Source organism: Lepisosteus oculatus, chromosome 9 (genome assembly GCF_040954835.1).
Source record: "Lepisosteus oculatus isolate fLepOcu1 chromosome 9, fLepOcu1.hap2, whole genome shotgun sequence".
Classification (NCBI taxonomy): Eukaryota; Metazoa; Chordata; class Actinopteri; order Semionotiformes; family Lepisosteidae; genus Lepisosteus; species Lepisosteus oculatus.
Genome location: NC_090704.1, coordinates 32,793,799 through 32,811,673, shown reverse-complemented (window position 1 = coordinate 32,811,673; position 17,875 = coordinate 32,793,799). Strand labels below are relative to the sequence as shown.

General features: G+C 39.0%; 2 protein-coding genes across 2 annotated transcripts in view; one reads left to right on the top strand and one right to left on the bottom strand.

The window, feature by feature from the left end:
* The window catches only part of acsf2 (acyl-CoA synthetase family member 2), a 54,693-nt gene that overhangs the window by 14,254 nt on the left and 22,564 nt on the right, over positions 1 to 17,875 (bottom strand). The gene's annotated exons all lie outside the window — the stretch shown is intronic.
* On the top strand, positions 46 to 15,726 carry chad (chondroadherin). The gene is made up of 4 exons (XM_006635081.3): positions 46 to 951; positions 9,755 to 9,918; positions 10,986 to 11,131; positions 14,001 to 15,726. Exons 1-3 carry the CDS (start codon positions 172 to 174, stop codon positions 11,125 to 11,127), a joined length of 1,086 nt encoding a protein of 361 aa, XP_006635144.2. The 5' UTR covers positions 46 to 171; the 3' UTR covers positions 11,128 to 11,131; positions 14,001 to 15,726.

The following is a 17,875-nucleotide window of genomic DNA, read 5'->3' as shown; positions in this document are numbered from 1 at the left end:
AGTTTTTTTCAAAATAATGTTATAAATAGTGCTGTGTTCTGTTGACTGCAGTCTTTCAAGCTAAAGGGAATCTCTGCTCTGCCTCCTCTTGTCTCACTCACTCTCTCCCTCTCTCTCTTCGGCTCTGCCTTGTAGCAGCCCAGCAGTCCAGCAGACAGATCAGCCCCAGACATGCTGAGGATAAGCTTTCATGTTGTGTGCTTTCTGGCCCTGGTGGCCACAGCTGTATCTGCCCCTGGCCAGTGCCCCAGCTCCTGCCACTGCCACGGGGATCTGCAGCATGTCATCTGCGACAGCGCGGGGCTGAAAAAGGTCCCTCGCGTGTCCGACTCCACACGCCTCCTCAACCTGCAGCGCAACAGCTTTCCAGTTCTACCTGCTGGGTCCTTTAGCAACGCCAAGAATCTCATCTCTCTGCACCTGCAGAGCTGTCAGATCAAGGAGATTCCTGGGCAGGCCTTCAAAGGGCTGAAGAAGCTCATCTACCTCTACCTGTCCAACAACGAGATCAGTTCGATCAAGCCAGGGGCTTTCGAAGATCTGACCGAGCTGACCTACCTCTACCTGGACAGCAACAAGATCAGCGACTTGCCCAAGGGAATCTTCTCGCCCATGATCAACCTGTTCATCCTCCAGCTCAATGACAACAAGGTCCGCGAGCTGCGAGCTGGCACCTTCACAGGTGCGAAGGACCTGCGCTGGCTGCACCTCAGCGGGAACGAGATGTCCTCCATCCAGCCTTCTGCCTTGGAAGATGTGGAGAATCTTGCCATCCTTCACCTGGACCGCAACCGCCTCAGCACCTATCCTACTGCTGCCCTGAGCAAACTGCGGGTGGTGGAGGAGCTCAACCTCTCCAGAAACCCCATGAAACTCATCCCCGATGATGCCTTCCTGTCCTTTGGCAAGTACGTGGAGAAAATGTATCTGGACAACATGGGTCTGGAAAGGGTAAGTCCTGTCTGGAGCAAGGTGTGTGGCTGTATGAGTGTGCTATGTGCTGCACATTGTATAAAAAAATGCATTTTAAAATTCACTTTTTAAAAGACAAGTGCAGGTGCAAATCTTTCAAGAATAAACCATGTATTCACTGCTAATCAGTTTTGTACAAAATAGTAAAATACAAGGTTTCAAGATTGTAAAAGAACTTTTCAATGAATAAAATACAAGAACTGATAGACCAGCCAGAGGCACATATCTGGTCATGCAACTTAGAACCTATTATCTTACAGCCACCAGATTTTTAAAATCTTTCACTCTGGGTCAAAATGATCAATTGAGATAATACTATGGATTTGGTTTTAAAGGTTAATAAGTAAGTAAGTGGCATTCATGAATATTGAATTACATATTTGTGTCTTAACAGCTGCAGTTTGCTTTTCACATCTAATTTTGGGAAGCATATGGCAAACACTTGGAGATGAAAGATCTCATATCCCTTTTTTCATAGTACTGAAAACAACATAAATTCTGAAATGAAAAGTATACTGTCTAGCCTGAGATTTAGCTTAGAAATATTCTGTGCTATTTTCTGACTTTCCCAGCTTCATTTATACTGCTATTTGACAGGTACTGTATTTACTAATGGAATTTCAAATATGAGTGTTACATAGTTTATTTTTTAAATATGAATCCCAGCTTTCATTATGAAAGCATAATCTGAAAGACAATGAAGCAGTGCAGTGAAAAAAAATCACTTATTATTGTATTTATTCATTGCAAAGAACTCCTGCAGATACTATGGGAAGCCACTGTATTAGGATATAAGTGCAAGACTAAATTGTTGTAAAGAAGGGTATATTATATATGCTGTTGTTATCTAAATAAATCTGATAGTTTGGAATAGTTCTGTTCAGCATTTCCCATAATCCAAAACATGTATCGTTGGGTTGTTCCACTGAGAAAAAGAAAACTTTATTTTAAACATAACTACATTGGGTTACTTATTTTCAGAGGAAATGAAATTGAGGATAATTTATTTTCCAACCATTCATAGCAAGGTTATTTTGTTACAGGAGAGGAAACTACAGTATGGTAGGAGCCTGTTTGTTAGTCTAGTTGGTTCATTATTCATCTGGTGCTTTTCTAAAGTTAGAAAAAGCGGGAGACATCGGCATCACTTTGTAGCCTGACCTCAACAGAGCTCAAATGCTCAACAAGGCTGGACATGGTCAGCCCTGAGATGGGAGACCACTAAGGAAAACCTAGCTGCTACTGTTAGTGGTTAATGGTATTCTTTCTTCTGCACCAGAATTTCCACTGGGGGCGCTGTGCTGTAGGAGGTGCTATCAAAGGTTTCTTTAGGATGTTCAACCTATTAAAAGAGTCATTGCATGATGGATAGAGCCACTCTTGAAGAATCATTCATGGTGGTTTATTATTGTCATCAGCTCCATCACTATCTTTACTACTATACTAAAAGTAACCAATTTTTATTAAGGAAGGAAAGCACTTTTTTTATGTGGGGACTCCTTGGTATGCCATAATGCAATACATGCAAGCGTTGGTATGCCATTATGAAATCAAGGTTTCATTTTCTCTTATATCATGAATCAACATTGAAAGAGTCAAATCATTGTTGATAACAGTAATAAAAAGGCCTGTTGGTCTTATAGATGTTGGAGGTGATTATTTTGGGAATTTAGGTCGCTGTTCAGGTGCTGAAATACAGCTTCCTCCATCCAAAGAAGATGTTGAGTACTACATCTTGCATGTTTGCTTTATATTCTTATTACCAAAATAATTCTAATACTTTGAAATGAAATGGACAAGATCATTTCCATGATGTGTTAGTGTGGGAGATTCAAGTCACATAAGAATAATATTTTTAAAAATTAAGGTTTTATGATGTGAACAGGCCCTTAATTCCTTCAAGTTATATTTCTTGAATTTAATATTTCAGGAATCTCTGATTCTACTCATGCAATCTGCATGAAATTTCCTTGAGACAAGAAAATATCCTGATTATTCTTCTTTAGATGATCTCTGTGTAGTGTAATAACAGAAACTGAAAAGGCCTTATTAGTACACAGCACAACTTTAACATGATAGGTCTTGATTGAATTCTGCCACCCTCACTCTGTATCCCCTGAGTCTACTAGCCTTTTTCACTGTTTCCCAGCATTGCCTTAATGATGACACTAGTTATTTAACATGAACATCAAGACACAGACCCGCTTTTGCACTTTGCATTTCCTTATTTTGTATGATATGTAAGGCATTCATATTAGACATTATCGATATTTGCATGAAGCAAAATCAATTAATCTACGTTAAATCCAATCAGCCAAATGGTGACTACATCTCAGTCTAAATTCCCCTAATTTCCTAATTACGATAAATTACAGATCTTTGATAGTGGTTAAGAAGAACAGGGGACCTAATACTGTTCCTTGTAGTACTCCAAATATTACCAGAGTTTGAATTTTCACCCAAGTAGCTTCTGTGTTCTGCATGATTGTCTATTTTTATTTCTGTGTTGTACTCACAATACACATAGTGCCCATCAAAAAGGGATAGTATGAGGTAGAGAATGATTTTGTAAAGCTCATGCACAATTTGCTACTGATCACATTATCTTTATATTGCAGGTATTATCTTTATATTGTTCAGTCTTTATGAACTTGGAAACCTGCAACCTGAAACAGAACCTGTATTACTATTTCACCTGTCTGTGCAATGTAGGTGTAGGAAAGCCCAGTTGAAAATAGACACCTTTCAGTTAGAACATCATAATCTTCATGATAAATATAGTTTGAGTTCCAAGCTAATTGGAAATCAGAAACAAACTTGGTGCTTTATATACTTTGGATTTTAAACACAACAAAATCTGTTTCTTCAATACTAGTGAGGTAAGCATTGCAGGAAGCCAATGCAGTATTAATAAGTACAATTCTGCTCTTTGTGAGCTCTCATCTAAATAAAAAGAGCAGGTTTGTGCATTGCAACAGGAGGAGAAGATTCATGCACACACTAGGTGCTCTTTGTACTTCCTCAGCAGTGATGGGACTGAAGGCAAAATTGCACTTAACTTGATTTAAAAAATAACAAAGTTAAAACAAGTATTTGTTGGACGCTGCAGGAAACAGATGGCTGGGAAAAATACCAATGGAAAAATAGGGATGAATGTCAGTGATGTGAGAAGCAGGAGACCAATATGTTAACATGGCCAGAAGAAAAGGATAAATATAGTCCACAAAATTACTACACACCTTCATCTGTTTGCCATGTCTTGTAGAAGAACTGCTGCCCTTTGCTGTAGTGGAAAGGTGTCTTAGAAACAGTGGTATGAAAAGCTGAGAGATATGAAAAGGTCAGAACATGGGTCTGCCAATTAAATTAATCTCCTGCTGGCCCTGAGACATGGAAATCTGAGCACGCAAAGCTGGAAAATTACAACAGAGTGAATCACAATTTGAACCATGACTGACAGAGAGCCCTGTGTTGCACAGCCACAGTGCAGTTTGGGTCATTCCCCCTGATAATAATCTCATAATAACAATCCATTGTTTTACTCTGGTTTCTGCTATCAGAAAGTTAATGATATGAAGTAGTAATATTAAACTTTATGTTAAATATACTAAATTTAAGAAGAAAATAATGGTTAAGTGAATTGTTAGTTCATTTTAAGACTTACAGTAAATGAAGTATCAGAGATCTTAGGTGGAAGGATGGCCCAACAACAATGTATTTATTTTTCCTCAATTTTGCATTTTCTTTCCAACTCTTTGCCTGTGGAGTCCAGTGTATCCCACAAGAATTGTAAGCATAGGAAGTCCTGGTAACTGTTTCTGAATGGTACAACTTGAAAAACATATGAAGATATGAACCATATGATCATATCTAACATAGCCCACTAAATCCAGAGAAACAAGCTTAAATTGCAGGGCTCCCACTGACCAAAGATTATGACCAATCTTTCTGCACTAACATTTCATAAAAGGGGATAAAAGTGGTGTTTTGAAAACTTAACTTGGAGTCCAACACAGTCACATAAAAACCTCAGCTTTTAATAAGACTTATGGGACAACAATCAAAGCATTTTTCTCCACAGATTTTACTCCAAAAGAACATATTTTCAATACCATATGAAATTATGTTAAAAATATTTTTCCACACCTATTTTTCCTCCAGCATTACTGGCATCTTCAAAGTTATTTTCAGTAAATTAAGAGGATATTTTTTTTCAACAATAAAAGCTTTGAAAAATTCCCCTTTCACTAGGTGCACTAAAAGGTCTGAGGTAACCCTTTACAGGAGTGAGTCAACGTGCATTTGTTTCTATTACCAGTATTAGTTGATCATGTTGATAAATGTTTGCTAACACCCATTTTTGAAACATGGTGAATGTTATATAAACATCTCAGCTCCAGTTTCTCTTGAGATGTCCGCCACTGCCACTTTCACAACACCTTCACGTGTTTTTGACAAATAATGTACCAGAAATATTTTAGAAAAGCAACTAAATCATTTTGCCAATGTGAATGTGTAGGAGAGAGTAAAGTCTGTGCAGTCATAACTTAGAAAATCACTTTCCAATCAAAACGGTATATTTTTAGGCCTTGTTTACTAGACAGAATCGAAGCTTGTCCAGCCTAATTATTACACAAGTGTTATTTTCAGATTTACATTTTTTTTCCCCCTGTAAACAGGTCAGCGAGGGTTATGAGATGGATAAATATAAGCATGGTGTTCTGGGCCCAATGAAGAGATGTATTTTTGGGTTGCCATTGCCCTGCTGAATAGACAATTGGGCTCTTTGCGAAGCTGCTGGCAGGAGAGAGGCTTGAAAGGAGATGAAGAGAGAAAAACAACCCTTAAAACTGGAAGCCATCCATCTTCCACTCCCTCAAATTACCAGACCTTCCACATCCATTACTTCTGCTCTCTCTCAGTGGAATTTTCCATAGGCCTGGTCAAACAAGTTAATGTCTTACAGTCTTACATAAGACTCCTTCCTTCTCTAAGGAGGAGACTTCACATCTTCAAGAGATCGATTCGTTTTGCACCTCGTTGAGAGTTTTAGCATTTTGCCTAAAAGGTTTGGAAGTCCAAGGGGACTACAGATGCCAGACTTATATAACAGTCACATAAGGGGGCCTTTCACACTTATTAAACTATAAATAACTTTTAAAATAACCCTATAAAAAGATCATACCTTTGCTTCTTATTTATCCTGTCCATTTAAACCACCATTCAACAACTACCGATCCTACATTCCAGAACAGTTTTCATCAGGAATCTGGATCTGTAACTTGAATTTGTTTTTAAGTTTCAGTGCCTGCTTGGCTGACTTCAGTGAGACTTTGAATTTCCTTCTGGAGAATACAAAGTCTTTTAGAAAAGGAAGGCCAAGCCTTTTAGGTGACAATCAGATTTCTTAAAGTCATGGAAGAAACAATAACATTTGTACACATTGTGTTAAATCAGATATATTTTCAGAAAAGTTTGATCAAGGTCCACATTAAACTAAAATATGAATCCAAGAATATCCAATTAAATGAATATGGTAGAGAGACTGGTTACTGGTTAGTGGAGTATTCTGACTGAGATACATACATAGAGGGATGATATAATTAGTGGCATACAGTACCTCAGGAATCAGCACTAGGCCCTTGCTTTATTTATGTTCCTTAAATCAAATGTTGGTTTCAGTCAAGCAGGTGGCACCTTACATATAAAGCGGCAAACCATCTTCAACTGAAAATAAAATGGTACTTACAACCAAAGAAAATACTGAATTATACTTGTATTAAACAGCCTAGAGGGGGAGTTCTCTAAGGTAAAACTAAGTTGCTGCTGTAATGGTGTTGTTTAATATAGTCATTCCCATAGAAGCATAGAGATCTAAAAGACAGGGATTCAACGAGCCCAGTCATAGACACTAAGTATCGAGCGAGAGGTACGAGACTACGAGAGCAGAGATATTGATAATCGAGCAGCAGTAATAATGCACGCAGCCAAGTTGGGCCTCTCGCGGCCAGTCTCATGTGGTCAATTTAGCATTTTTCAATTGACAACCATGTTTCTTTTATTATTATATATTTTTTAATTTAATTTTTTGTGAGCAGTTAAATTTCCTATGGGCACCTAAGCAGATGGTGCTCTTCCTTCAGGACCTGAATTATCGGTCATTAAGAATTTCATAAGGATAGGGTTGTTAACCCTGGTGTCCTTGCTAAGACCTACTATGGGCTTCCACAACCTGGCCACCCATCTATTTCTCTTAAATTCATGGAAGATCTCACTTTTCTCCCTGATCTGCTGTGTAGTGGGGGTACTGGAGCAGAACGGGTGTTGTAGAGATCCAAACTGTGTTATCCAAGCGGGTGCCACACTTTTGTAGAAGGTGAAGTATGTCGCTTTCTGCAAAGCCCACTGGGATCCTTTCAGTTGAAACGCATGGTACAAATACAATTAAAAAAACAGAGTTTAGTTCCTCCATTTTTGAATGTTATCAGAATGCTGTCACAATGCTGTCAACATGCAGAGACCTGTGTCTGGCATTGAACCATTCCCATAACCTCCGAGGGGTTCTTGACCAGTTGTCTTGACCAGAGCCTTCTTGGTGGTCACCTTTTTGACTTGTGGACAGCTCACACCCCGCTACACAATTTCACTGATGCCAGCTGTGTTATCCAGATAAAGTACATAAAACCAAAGAACAGACTCTAAAACCAATGTTTTATGCAGTAATCATATTTGTTGTACCAATTTAAAAGAAAATAGTTACTAAACCCATTTTCTATTATGGATGTCACTGTGGTATGTCAGTTAGCACTTCTGCCTCACAATTTTTGGATCCTGGGATAGCTTTATAAACTGATCCTTGTGTGTGTGCACTGTATCCATGTGGTGTCACATCCTAGCAACCTTTAAATGCAGGATAGGCTCCCTTTCTGGGAATAAGCAGCTTAATGTTAATGTACAGTATAGGTATTACTGTATTATTATTATTATTATTAATATTAATAATAATAATAATATTGTTATTATCTTCATCAGTAGTGAATTAGGTATGTTTCTAAAAACAGAAATTAAAAGTAGGCAAATAAATTCAGATTTTCACCATTTGGACAACAATGAGGTACAGCCACATGGAACTAAATCAGAAGATTGTGATGAAATTACGTTTTATTTCACTGGAAACATTAAAAACTGGTTTGTGAAGCCTGCCAATGTTTTGTAATTGCACAGCTGCAATTTCATTTAGTCTTCTGGACAGAATACTGATCTATAAAAAGATTTCATATCCTACCATTACAGACTAAATATATGTTTATTGTTTTTAGCATAAATTACCAATTATAAATCTTAAAATTATAATCTAAACAAAAACACGGATGAGAATTTGGACACAGTGTCAGCAGTGTCATCTGGAAAATTCTTCCACGTTTTAGCTTCCAAAAAACACAGCCTATTCTAATGAAAGATACAGTATGTAACTCAAAATCTTTGTGATTAATTCTCTGGCCTACGTTCTCATTCTACACGTGTTCTTGTGAATTTTCTCAACATCAAAATAAACATACAGTATCACTCTACTGAAGTAGCTCTGGCTATTGCATAAGCACTAAAATATCTCTTTAGTGAGGGAAATTGATTAGGCATAGGTGATAGGATGATTTATCCTGTTTAATATCAATCCCAATGAACATAAAGAAAGGGAAACACAGAAAAGAATTTGCACCGCTTAAAATCACAACAAAACCTTTGTGCTGTAATTATATGGAGGACTAATTCTGCACGTTTTTCTAGCTTAGCAAACTACAGTCCAGCACTGCATCAGTGACAGGACAGGATCAAATCACCATGAATCAAGACACCTTGCCAAAATGAAAAGGGATGTCTTGCAGGTTCATCCTGACATGACCTCATACTCCTTGTGTAACAGTGGTTTCTAGCGAGGTAAATCGTGGCAGTTATGTCGTACCAATCCTACTTACTAAACCTGCGACTCTAGACCTTAAGCCCTTGTAGGATGAGTTAGGACATTATGCTTGGGCGCAGTGATCACAACAAATACAGATGTTTGTTCTGACTCTATTAGGGGAACAATCTTGTGTAAAGCCATGTGTCAGTTGTGTACAGATTAACAATTTGTGCTGCTTCCAGAAGTGACCATACACACTATTACCTTGTGACTTTCATATTAATCAACTCTGTTAAATATTAATCGGCATAGTGAATTTACTAATGCCTTGTCTATTCCATACAACATCTGTGCACCTGTTACAAAAATAACTGAATTTACTGCAGCTATAAATGATAATACGTGTATTTTGATACTAACATCTGTATTGGTACTTTAGGTGATAATTATAATAGATTGAAAGAAAATATTTACTTCTTTTAATTCTTTAAAGAAATTAAACTGAATATGGAGAAAGAACATACTGTGGATCAGTGTAGTTTTGGGCTGAGTCAAAGGATTAGTGCTTTAGTGCACCTAGTGTTGCTGCGTTATAGCTCCTGAGTCCAAAGTTCAGCTCTGGAATGGATACTGATCTGGAACGGAACTGTATTTTTCTATTTATTTTTATAAAGATTATTTTGGGTACATTCATAGATAAGGCAAACAGCTAGAGTGCATTTCCTCACTTTAATTTCACACTGGTGCTGCAACTTTTAAGGACGGTAAAAAGACATGTATTAAGATTCCCGGATCATGAATCTTATGAACCCAGACAGTAACGGCGACTCCCACAGACATGGACTGTTTATTGTCTTTTTTGTGAGGAAAGCTTTCTGTCAGTTCTCAGACGGAGCTTTCAACGGGGTCAGAGCTCTCAAATCCCTGCACATCGAGAACAACAGGTTGAAGACTCTGCCTGGAAGCCTGGAATTCACCACCATTCAGAACATGACGCTCTCCAGCAACCCCTGGAGCTGCACCTGTCAGCTCGCCCCCCTGCGCAGGTAACCCATCCGCAGTCAGTCATGGAGAGCAACGCCTCAAAGCACCGCAGGTTGGGCATACTAGAGCCAAGCACAGGTACTGAAGCTTCAGACGAACAGAGCTGCAGTGACAGGAGCGGAGTAGTAAACGCATGACAATTGTTTTCCTTGGCTGAAATTCCACCCTGTTAAAAGCAATACCATATCTACTGTGGAGCTGGCCTGAGTATGAATTTGCCTTTCGAAAAAAACCTGCAGTAAGTTCTGTTTGTAGTCCCGTGCAAGGTTTCAAGTATAGCACATCTTGAGAGATGCGGTTTTTAATAATCCTACTTTGTCAATACTGCACTCTGCCAGTCCACTAAGTTCAGAAACACCTGACTCTCCTGTGTAAAGGTCAGAACAGCAATATCAGTCACACTTATTATCATATTAATCATCCCAATTATTTTTACTTGCACGTATTAAAAGTGCAGAAGAGAAATTGCTTTAATTTTTAGGATCCTGCCCTCTAATTGCTTCATTCATGATGTCTGCAAATTACATTGTTATACTTATTGTTAGGAATGACTGTTGACTTACATTATCACTCTGTATTATCTTACTATTGATAAGAATTTATTGAGAGGTTCTAGAAAATGAAAGTAACACTTAAGAATGAAAATTAACTTTTTAATATTACGATCGTGTTGACTATTCAAAACAGAATGATTAAGTTAAACTGCTAGGATGATTACTTTACTCCTCTGACAGGTGGTAGTGTCCTTGAATGGTCTGACATTATAACAAATACCATGGTAGCTTAAGGTGCAACAGTTAATCTAAATGCTAATTCAAAAGAACAAATGTACTCTGTATTTGTGCTTTCTGCATCTGACAGAAATATAAATACTACTATTTTTTGGGCTGTTTTTCTAAAAATCAAAGGCAGAGACCATTTTTAATCTTTTTGTGGGTGCGCCATATGCCAGTCAAGGACTGACCGTAATTTATTAAAGCGCCATTACGTAAAGAGTGGTACCATGGCCAGCTGTGACCGTTTCCACACCAGGCAGATCTGACCTTGACCCTGTCCACTCTGTCTGCAGCTGGATGGACTCCAGCAGGGTGCGTCCAGATGCTGTCTGTGCATCTCCATCTCAGCACAGAGGCAAGCAGATCAGGGACAGCTCTGCCTTCAACAGCTGCAGACGGAAGACGAAGAGAGACAGAAAGGGCACCCGCCTTTAAAGAGGTAAAGGCCCATCAGTTTGGGTCCCCCTTGGGAGCAAATGCTTTATTAATATAAAAGTAATGATACTACATCTCCTTCAGCTCCAGCTTCAGCTGGAATGAAGATCAGTACAACTGAAGGGGAAGTGTACTTTCTGTGCTGCTCGACAATTGTGTGATCAAATTTCCTTAAATATATCCTGCAATATTAATAATTTATTTGGCTAATGGTTTTATACCAAAGGAGTTGCATTTGTACCCACGTTTACAGCTGTTACTAAAGCAAAGTAATTGAAGTACAATGCTCAGAGGCATAATATTGGTGTACCATCTGGGGAGTGGAACCCATAAGAATTCAAGTTAAGAGTCCAGAGCCTTAACTACTGCTCCACATCACTGCCTGAAGGTTATTTACTTACATCAGTGTGTTTGTGTGAGTCACGCTGACCTGCACTACCACATCTACAGAAACTGGCGTCAATTCCTAACTCAAAAGAAACATTTTTTGAAAAGGAAAAAAACAATTTTTCCCTTGCCATAGGGCTGAATGTTTCATTGTTATTATGATCCTGGCCTAAAACAATATTAGAAACACAGCTTCTGTGAAAGTTCTGAAGCATTTTCACAGGCAAACAGCAAACAACAATAAATCATCTGTATGCTTAGGTATGTCAGCTCACCATATAAGATGTGCCTCAGCTGTGGTGTGCACATTTTCATTTTCTCAAAACTAGCAGGGGAAAATTAAAATTTAACATTAGGTGCCCAGTATTGGATTTTGTGCTAAAGTCATTGGCCTCAAAACTCAAAACATGTTTTCAACTGGTATTTCATAGCCAACGTCTTTTCCAGTGAAAATCATGGCTCTAATACCCCCACTGACTGTTATAAAATCTTGCTGCTCAGAAAGACCCAATAAAGGGGCCTTTCATATTAACTGAGGATGGTGTGGCAACGAGGAGATTCCCAGGAGCTCACTCATGAGTCTGGGAATTGGTAGCTAAATGGTAGATCTGAAAGTGGACAAGCAGCATTATCTGTATTAAAAACAGCAAGATATTTATTCCAAACTTTTATTTCTGAGCTGTGTTATTAGGGCTTGAAAAAATAACCTCAAATTACCCATCTGGATTAGTAAAATGCTTAACTGCTGTCTACGTTTATGTAATACAGCTGTGTGCTCTTAGGGCCCAGCGGAAAACCTGCTGTTAAGACCTGTCTACAGTGATGTACTGTATACATGCAGGTTTTTACAGCCTACTGAAAGCAGTATAAAATATTGAGGTACATTTCAACTCACAGTCACAGCCTAATGATTACTCTGGGCTTACACTAGTCATTCATGCACCTACCAAAAAAAATGTTACAAATTATGGGGAGCAGGAAAGAAAATAAATCCAAGTGGTAAGTAACAATTTGAAGCATGTGAATTTTAGAATATCTTTATAAACACAAAATCATATCCCAAAACACTATGCAACACCCTGACAGGCCAACAAGAGGAACACACTGCATCCTAAATTAAACTAAAAGAGTATGACCCAAGACCTTTCTACAACACAGATGCCAGAAGCGAATGTGATTCTCTCTCTATTCTAAAATTGCATTACCAAATTAGTAGAGATGGTGTTTAAAATTAATAAGACAGCATGCTCTCTTCAACAGGGTTCAGATTACTTAGCCAAAACCTGGTCTCCAAGACTGATCAACACATGGTTCTCTCACATAGGACGGCTTAGGAAAAGAGAAGGTTGATTGTGTTTCTTCTTCTCTCTGTCACTGTTTCTCTCTCCCTTCTATCCCTGTGTTTCTGTATTGACAATTCAAATGATTTAGCAAGAATATAATTAAGTAGAGTAAACCAGAAAATTCTCATGGATCATCTGTGTTCACCTGTCTCTCAGACTACTGTACCTCCAGCTAGGCACACACCTCAGATGAAACCCATTGTTTATAGGTTTTCTGAGATGTGAACAGCAAACATTAATACAGTAAATGCTATGACTCCATTATGTGTAACAATATATACCTGATCTTAATGTTCTATAACAGATAGCAGACATACCAATTCTACCGAAGTGTAACGGGGCACACAGATTTGGGAGGTGAAATCTCACAAGTTCCTCTCAAGTCTTTCTGAGAGTGAAACACAGTTTCTGTTTTTTTTTACAGTTTATGTTTTAATAACTATCTCTCTGAAATCTTAGTAACAGCCTGGGTCGTAACTGTGTCAGCAACTGGAAAAAAAAAGATGGTTATTTGGCGTACTGACCAAACAGGTTTAACCAAGTGAGGACATTTTCCACTGTTACTACTGGGTGAAAACAGGGACTGAAACATGCCTTCTTTGCAGCTCACATCAGGATGGTTAGGTAACATTACTCTGGGTGGTCTGGTTGCCATCCAGGCCCTGCTATGATCAGGGCAATTAATGTGCAGATCTCCCTGCTATGCTACCAGTCAGGGGGGACCTGTTACATCATGAAATATAATGAAATGTAACTGTTAATTAAAAAAAAACAGGCAGAAAATGGAATCTTGGTTCATTTAGAAACAGAGCACACTGCCTCCTACACTTGCCCCATGACCTAGAGACTTGTTGTAGTTTAGATATAGAGAAATCCTGCGTAAAATCAGTGTTTTACAAGAGGATACTGTATGAAAACAGCAGTAAAAGTGGACAGAGTCAGGCTAGTCCTGTAAGTCATCAGAGGGGTGACATCTCAGAGATCTCTCTGGACAATGTCAATGCAAGACTTCTGTCTGGTCAAGATGAGTGTCTGTTGTTTTTCATTTTAGCCCAGAGCTCTGACACACAAATACTTCATTCTCCTTGCGCAGGCTCCGTAATGCTTGTTTGATTTGGCTTCTGGATTTCTGTCTTTCCACAGGAGACGCTGCGAAAGTCTGTCCAGGTGACCGGCTACTTGTGCAAAGAAAGGAGCAATGCCAACCGCTATTCCAACACCGTTCATCTGCCTTACCCCCTCCCCCTCCCCTCTCTCCCTCTTCACTGCTGAAGAATGTCTCAGACACTTACCAGTCTCCAGAAATTCCTTTTCCCCACAACAGTCGGCCCTCGCCAGGCTGCCCTATTTACTCTCTCTAGCATGTTATATAGCAATATATAAGAAGTTCTTTCTAAGGATGTGTAAATTAGGTGCATGGCAAACGGCCTGTACCATTAGCAAAGTGGGAATGTTTGGTTTTTTTTGGTCTTTTCAGACGTTTTGTGTCGAATTTGTACAATAATTTTGACTGGTCTGTCGACACCCTAAATGACATGAAAACCAAGCATCTAAGTGGACAGCAAAAACAAGTAAAATGTAATGTAAACCTCTTTTTTGTTACATTTTTATTTCCTACCCCGACTAAAGTGGGGCCTGAGCGTTTGCATGACAGATGCAAAGTGCTTCTTTTAGCCTTGGCACGGACACGTCCTGGTGCCTGATTGGGACTGTGTTCGGCTCAGTGCTATGACCGCTCCTCCAGCAGTGAATTGGGTTAATCAGACACTGCTGTATGTTGGGTTGGATTGAGAGACTGTTACCTGGCTTTATCACTTCAGAGCACTCAGGTACAGCGCCACTGCTTGTATCAGACAGCTTGGGTCTGAGCTGCTCAGACTGTCTTTTGTGGGAAATGTATACAGCAGCCATGCCAGAATCCCAAAGCCTCCTCTTCCTTCACACTCACTCTGCCAGTGCAGACTGATTCCCCTCTATCCGACTGATCCGGGTTCAGTTTGCAATGAAAGAATATAGCCAGCATCATGCAGAATAACATTTGCTTTTTATAAGTAAATATGAAACAATTTAAAGACTGGGAACATTTTCTTTGTTGCAGGATGACAGATTGTATTTACATCAGCTGTGTGATCACTGTATGAATGTATGTGCTCATTCATGAAGGGAGTGCTCAGAGTCAACAGCATAAAGAATGATAGATATAACAGGAGTCATGGCTTCCTATTGGTCTTATGGACTAAATAAAGGAAACAATCTGCAGGTTGCAGACTTTAATAACCCTGTTTTAAATCTCAGCATTGCCTTTCCACCATGTGCTTTCAAGGCTTGGTTGGTGCTTGTTAAGTACAGTAGGTGAACATATTTTCCTTAGTCTGTCCATTAAAGCAAGAATGGATGTGCAAAGGTGTGTTCCCAAACTCACCTGTATCCAAAGCTGCCCAAAAGAGTTTTGAAAAAATAATGAGGAATTTCACTGGTAACTCTTCTAAAGCTTCTAGTAGTATCTCAATTTTCCACTATGCCACATGTTAAATAATCGAAAATAGAGGCCCAAGTCACTGCTGGGCTGTTTATTTAAACAACCCGGTTGGCACCTTCAGAAGAGAAAAAATAAGCAGTATATTAAGGCATTACAGTTAATTCTAAAATTAGAAGTGCAGTGGAAATCTTTGGACATGTATCTACTCCAATATATGATAGAGATTTTAATGAAACCCAAGTCCATTCCATTCTACGTTTCCTGCATTAAAAAATAAAACAATTTCCTTAGGGAGTATGGAGATAATCCTATCCGTGACTGACTGCATGTATAATACCAGCATGAGAATGTCATTCCTTTTGAATAAAGGCTCTTTGATTTATTCTTTAAGCTTTGCAACTGTTGGAATAATTTTAGTAATGTTTGAATTTGATCAGTCTGAGTAGGAACAAAACATGTTTTTTATAAATGAAATGATCTGTGCACAGTCAGAACAGCATGGAAGGTATAATAAGTCCTGGAACCTCGTAACTACAGTGATCTAAACTGTGTTCCAGCTGGGTTTCTCTCCCAGCTGGTGACATCAGTGAAGTGTGGTTGTATTAATCCCAGGCTGTGGTCTTGCTGTGGTGTTTGTCTACAGGCTCCAAAGAGAGCGCTGAAGAGTCTTTGTCAGTTTCAGACAGGGCCTTGCTCTCACAGTATACAGTATGTGTTCCCAGTCCAGAATAACGTTAAGGGAGAAACATCCCGGTAGCTAAGGATCTGCTCCTATGGCAGGAAGGTTGCCGGTTTGTATCCTGTGGCTGGAAGAGGAATCCTACTCCCTTGGGCCCCTGAACAAGGCCCTTAACCCCAAGTATTCCAGTGGTGTCGTATTAATGGCTGACCCTGCGCTCTGACCCCAAGCTTCTCTCCACATCTGTGTGTCTCATGGAGAGCAAGTTGGGGTATGCGAATAGACAAATTCCTAATACAAGAAATTGTATATGGCCAATAAAATGATCTTATCTTAATCCACTTGTGTGTGCCACACCTCAAACTGAAATGAGGAACTGTGACATTCTTATAAATACAACATTAAAAAACATGACTGTTGATTTTCCCATGGAAAGACAACCTACTGATACATCCAGAGCCTAGTTTCTCTATCAGCAGCTCGTGATGAGCTGTGAATTAACAGCAGCGGTTTGGATGAAGAGTGAGCCCTGCCTCAGACAGGGCTGTGGCCAGGTGCTATCTGTGAGGACTAGACTGTAGATTATGCAGGTCACTTTCCTACAGACCTCAGGAAAGGACTGGAGATTATCACCCAGGCTGCCGGACTTCAGGCACTGGGCCAATTCACAAACAACAGCAGTGTCTCTGAAAACATTCTCTTTGCTAATTACCTAATTAATCTGACATCTTAACATTTAATTACAAATAATACTGGTTTGTTGCATTCTCTTTTAAATAAAAGTTGTATGCTTTAATAATAAAAGGTTGAAGTTCTGTTCTTTCTAATTGTTGTTTAATAAATGCAAGGATCCTCATTCTCTGCACAAGTACCTGGAGATGCCATATTACACTTGGTTTCAGTACCACCTTGTGGCTGAAGTATAAACTGCAGACGTGGGTGCCATGAGCGTGTGGGAGTTGGTGCTGCTGTCTCACAGCTCCAGAGTCCTGTGTTTGATTATGGCCTGGCCTGTCTGTGTGTGTGGAGTTTGCATGGTTGTCCTGTTTTTCCCCAGGTGCTTTGGTTTCCTCATGCCTCCCATAGACATGCTGGTAAGGAATAGATAGTCTAGATAGTCTAGATTTCTACATATAGTTATCATCTAGAAACCCCTGTATAATGTGTTTTTGTGTATAAAGAGCTAAGATTGAGTAGCCCTAAAGAATCAGACTTGAAAAAGGCACAGAAGCAATGGTCAAACTCGTAACCCTCTGAATGTCTTGAACCAAGTGACAAGTGATTTTATGCTTTGATAACTATGATGTTTATTGTGAATCGGATTAGGGATTTTATTTATAATCTCTATGGAAATATTATTTATCATTTCCAAACAGCGCGATTTAAGTATCAGCCACCTTTGTAGTGTAACACAAAGCTTGCAGAATCCAATGGGTTCCAGAACAAGATGTTACTTAGGGTGATATTTTGATTGAGCCACAAAAAGCTCAACAAAACAACAATAATTCCCATGATAGAAGAGGATATTAAACAGGATACTTGAGAAAGTGTAATTGTAAGAATTTTAATTAAAATGAATAACAATTGCTTGCATTTATGTAGTACTTTTCCACAAGCATATCAATGTGCTTTAACTTGAACTTGAACTTGAACTTTATTGCCATATGTAACCGCACTGGTACAATGGAATTCTTACTTACAGAAAGTCTCTCGATTGTAAAACAAGTGTAAAAAACAAGACAAAGTGCAAACAGTGCATCAAGACAATGTACAAACAAACAATAGACAATGTGCAAGTAAACATGCAGACAGTTTGAATGTAAACAATACAGACGTGTAAACAATGACTGGAGATGTGCG